The following is a 4,935-nucleotide window of genomic DNA, read 5'->3' on the forward strand; positions in this document are numbered from 1 at the left end:
GTCCACCACTGTTAGAAGGTTTGGGTTAGTAGGTGACGGGAAACAAAAGAAAAAGTCAAAGAGCCTCCCGTTACTGACAGGCAGTGCATCCAAGCTGGCCGCTGCTACTGGTGCTGCTGGGCCCAGTTAACTGTAGACGTCCTAAACGTGACGCTCCTTCTCCCCTCTAGGTGGCCCGTCACTTCCAGGGCTCTGTGGCCTCGGCGGCGGTTTGTGACCAGGAGGGGCAGACATGGGAGCAGGAGGCCAGTGCCATAGCGGTGAGTTTACAGGGCAGCAGACCCTCACTAGCGTTGCTCCTCTTCACTGTCTTTGTGTGCCCACTTCTTGTGTTGCCCTCAGTCATGTGGCGCTGGACCTCCCTTCTGTAGCGGCCATTGAGAACAACAGAGCTGGGCCTTCTGTGTCATGCAAGTCTTGTGCCCGTGACGCTGACCTTCAAGTGCACCCTCAGCACATACCTTATGAATGACTTTTATATTCTATTTATCATATAGCGCCTTTCATCTATCTATTTATTATATAGCGCCTTTCTTTTCTATATATCTATTATATAACGCCTTTCATCTATCTATCTATCTATTATATTGTGTCTTTAACATCCATCTGTCTGTCTGTCTAGCCATCTATCTATCTATTATATAGTGCCTTTCATATATCTATCTATCTATCTATCTATCTATCTATCTATCTATCTATCTATCTATCTTTTCTTTTGTTTTTTTTCCTTCAATTTCTTTTCTCTCACCCTTAGCCTGCCATTCAAGTGACGCACTGTGACATGAGTCCCATCACGCTGGAGCCATCCTCCCACATGGAGGTCTCTGTGGTCACAGATGGCCTGGACGGCTTCTCGGAGTTTCTCGGGGGCTATGAGGATGTGGTAAATTCTTCTTCTCTGATAACTGAAGCTCTTTTGGTTCCTCAAGTGTCCCTGGAGGTCCTGTAATGATTCCTGTGTTTGTGTTTGGTGACCTGTAGGCAGGTACAAATGGGAGCATCTCCTCCAGCATGGCGCTGCTGTTGTCGGACCCGCTGATGAGCCAGGGGGCGGCTTGTGGTTCCGTGAGTGGGCTTTTTCTTCCCTTCCAAGTGTGGGTTTGTGCCGCTCCGTCACCTGAGCCTGCTGTGTTCTACCCTTAAGGTGCTCAGACCTGCACGTCGAGTGAGGAAGGGTCTCTTCAGGTCTCCCTCCATGCCCGAAAAGCTTCACCGACCCCTGCTAAAAAGGCCGGAGCGGGCAGACGAGCTGGAGACCCCTATGAGGGTGAAGCGCAGCCGGAGCACCAGCAGCCCCATTCGAGAAGAGGCAGATGTTAAGACGCAGGTGATGCGAGACCCCCTGGCATCATGTGGGCACAGGGTGCAGGTTTGTTATCGGGCTCCTTTACTGTGTGTCCATCTTCTCATCCATAATATTGTCGTCCCCCTGCCTCCCTGTAGAGAACTCTGATGAAGAAAACGTTCTCGTGTGACATGGACATCCAGAACATTCTGGAGGAGGACATGGTGCCCTCTGAACTCATCGGCGACTTCTCAAAGGTCAGACGTTTCCCTTCCTCTTGTCCCGTTTTGCTTGCCTGCCATTTCGAGTGACCCTCGCCCTTTGGACCCCCTCACTCACAGGTTCGGATCCTCCCTACGCTGAGCGGGAACCACCAAGACCTGCAGTACATCGCCGCTGAGACGGTGAGTCTGAAACCGCCTGGGCAGAGATGAACGAGCAAAGCCGGGCGGTGACGGCACTGATGGTGATGATGACATCACCGAGGCACTGCTGACCTCTGAGTGATTCAGTGTGGCCCTGGCGCGTGGCAGGAGAGGGTGGCGGGTGGGCGCTCGTCTCCTAATCTCTCTACTTTGCGTATTGATTTTGTAATAGATGGTGTCTCTGCTCTGCGGAGAATTCAACGGCCTGATCGAGAAATATTTCATCGTGGACTGTCGCTACCCCTACGAGTACGATGGAGGACACATCAAGGTCAGTCGGTCACGTGGCCTTCACTCGTCTGTGGGTCTGCATTACGCGCACTGAATCGCTGCTCTGGGGTCTCTCTGTGGGGGCCGCTCACTACTCCGTAGCACTGGCATGTAGAGCGGACGTGTGGCACTGGGGGCCACCAGGGGGGGTTTCATGGAGGGCTTCACTCGGTGGGTGGACAGCTGTGAGAGCTTTCAGTAAAGTTAGGAGGACGCGTCATTGGACCGTGTGAAGGGTTAAAGATCACGGAGCTTGGGGTCTGCTGCCTGAGACCACTTTTAGGAAAAAGACACTGAAACATCCTAAATAGAAGAATGTGTGGGTACTGAGGTGGCATCGCAGATTAGCCTTGTGCCCACCGCTGCCTGGATGGTGATAAAGTCCTCGTACCTCTGATCTCGTGACACTGCAGAGTGGTGGCACCAGGGGCGTTGGCACTCTACACGTGACGGTAAAGGTGGGCTCTGCATAGACGGACCGAGGGAGGGACTTTATTGTCCGGTGAGGTCTGATGTGTCATCCACTGTTTGCTCACCAGGGGGCACTTAACCTGCACAAGGAGGACGACGTCTGCCGTTACTTCTTGGCTTCGCCGGTGACCGCCAGCTCCGCAGAAAAGCGAATTGTCCTCGTCTTCCACTGCGAATTTTCCTCTGAGAGAGCACCCAAGATGTAAGGGCCTTGTTCACCACGATGCGGGCGGATGGGGGTCCCACTGGACGAGGCCAGACTTCTGGGTGGGCTCACTCCTACTCTCCGTCTTCCTCTCTCCAGGTGCAGGTTTCTGAGGCGTCAGGACCGCGGTGCCAATGACTACCCGGCTCTCCATTACCCCGAGCTGTACGTCCTCAAGGGGGGCTATAAAGAGTTCTTCCGCGAGTACAAGGTGAGGGCCGTCCTCTTAATGGCGCCTGTCGTCGTGATGCATTTGGCAGCCCGGTGTCGGTGTGTGGCGCGGCACGAGAGCGAAGTCCTCGACACGTAAAGTGAGGCGCTGCCAGCTAGCTGGCCACCGACCGCTGCTCTGTGTGTGGGTAAGGGTGAGGGGCAGAAACCAGTTGAGCACTGGTCATCAGTTCAGGGCCAGCTGCTCCTGCTCTTAACGTGTGTCGTGTTCTCGATTGTCCAGATGTGGTGTGACCCGCAGGCCTACTGCCCAATGCATCATCAGGACCACAAGGACGAGCTGCTCAGGTTCCGCTCCAGGAGTAAACTGCTGGCCGGCGAGCGGCGCAGACGAGAGCAGATCTGCAAGATGATGAAGATGTGAGCCCGGCGCCCACCCGCCATGGACCAGGATATCTGTGTGCCAGCTGTGCCCCCTATTAGAGACACCCCCTGCACACCTCACTGTTAGCTAGGAGTAAATCTGGGAGTGCAGCACTGGGGGGGTCTGTTCACTTTCATGGTGGGCTTTGACTTTCCAGTGTTGTCCTAAGTGGTCCAGCCTGCTCTCTCCCTATGGCGGGCATGCTGCCTGAAACTGCGGGCACAATGAGGACGTACCCTTCATTCGTTCACTTGCTTTCAAGTGGTAGGGTGGTCTCTTGTTGTGTGAGACCACCTGAGGGGTGACTTTCTGTACGACTCACTGTGTCCTTTTTATTTTTTTATCATTTTATGACATTCCATGTGTTCCTTCATTGATCTTCTTATGCTCCGGTGTGCCCTCCCTGCACCCACAGTGCCCGCGTGGTGAGACCTGGCGCCCCCTCAAGTCGGTGCTTCTCTCTCCGTTCATTGGTGTGAAGTTGGTTTGCAGTCAGCTGACACGGCTATTAATTGTGCCTAATTGCCCGGGTGACGGGGCACCATTGTGCAGGACTGGCATCCATGGCTTCACACGGACTCATTGAATTGAGCGTCTCTGATGGCACCTGATGATTGTCTTTGAGGCTCAAATTGTTCCTCAGCGGGTCTAATAGGAGCGGAGCGCCCAGGAACTTGTTTGTGTTTACCGCACTCTGCCAACGCAGCCTGGAGGTGCCAGGTGTTTGTGGCACTCTGTCCATGGTGAGCGGCAGATGACATGGGGCTGCCTGTCATGACTGCTGTGCTTAGGTGGGCATCAAGCCCCCCCCTTTGTTTATTGTGCCAGGGGGTCACTAGACTGCTGCCCATCCATACACGTGTCTCTGCAACTTTGACTACTTCAATGGCATCGTCCGCCCACTCGGTGTCGGTGGCACGCTGCTGTTGTCCCTTTTCTTCCTCTCAAGGTTGGTGGCCATCAGGAACAGAGAAGGGACGTCTGCCCTCCCAGCTCGACGCGCTGCTTGGCTCCTGGCAGGTGGAGTAGAGCGTCGCCCGGCCCACCCTGGAGGACCCCGCTGAAGTTCTGCACCCCCTTGAATTTCTTACTGTAGTGCTGGCACATTGAGAGAACTGCTCTGAGGTTTTAACAAGGCGGACGTCGCCCGCGGAGGGGATGATGCCCGCTGTCTGGCACACGTTGAATGATGACTTCTTGTTTTAAGTGATGGCTTCATTTTCTATTAAAGATGAAATGCAAACTTTATGTTGTGCGGAAGCTCTGATTTGGGGGAGAGGGTCCTGGGGGGGGCGCTTATCAGATATGTCGGCCCACTTCAGTCAGCCCAGTTGGGGATTCATAAAGTATCTCTCTATCAGTTGTAGCCCCCCTCCAGGTTTGGGAATGCCCCCCAAGTGACGCTCTGAATCTCCAGATGTTTTTTATATTTTTGATGATCTTCTCTCATGGGTGACGTGGGTGGCTGCCACCATTCTCCTACAGTACACCTTGCCATATTTTTGGTGCCCGCTGATGCCTTGTCATGTATGCTGAGGTGATCGTCGTCACCTTTTGTCACGTCTCGTAAATCAGCGCATTGGCAGACGTGATAACATACATGGGCACAAGCTTTGGTTTAGACTTGTGCATCTTAATGCACAATCGCAAAAGAAATGACAAAGGTGAAATGCCAGGGGGCTCA

General features: G+C 53.8%; 1 protein-coding gene across 1 annotated transcript; it reads left to right on the forward strand.

Moving 5' to 3' along the window:
• Nucleotides 1–176: 176 nt before the first annotated feature.
• On the forward strand, nucleotides 177–4,497 carry LOC114661311 (M-phase inducer phosphatase 1-A-like). Its single transcript, XM_028814526.2, has 10 exons — nucleotides 177–260; nucleotides 755–883; nucleotides 982–1,065; nucleotides 1,145–1,327; nucleotides 1,444–1,542; nucleotides 1,627–1,689; nucleotides 1,883–1,981; nucleotides 2,520–2,653; nucleotides 2,756–2,867; nucleotides 3,111–4,497. Exons 2-10 carry the CDS (start codon nucleotides 782–784, stop codon nucleotides 3,249–3,251), a joined length of 1,017 nt encoding a protein of 338 aa, XP_028670359.2. The 5' UTR covers nucleotides 177–260; nucleotides 755–781; the 3' UTR covers nucleotides 3,252–4,497.
• The last annotated feature ends 438 nt before the right edge of the window (nucleotides 4,498–4,935 follow it).

This window comes from Erpetoichthys calabaricus, chromosome 11, assembly GCF_900747795.2.
Source record: "Erpetoichthys calabaricus chromosome 11, fErpCal1.3, whole genome shotgun sequence".
In the NCBI taxonomy this organism is placed as follows: Eukaryota; Metazoa; Chordata; class Cladistia; order Polypteriformes; family Polypteridae; genus Erpetoichthys; species Erpetoichthys calabaricus.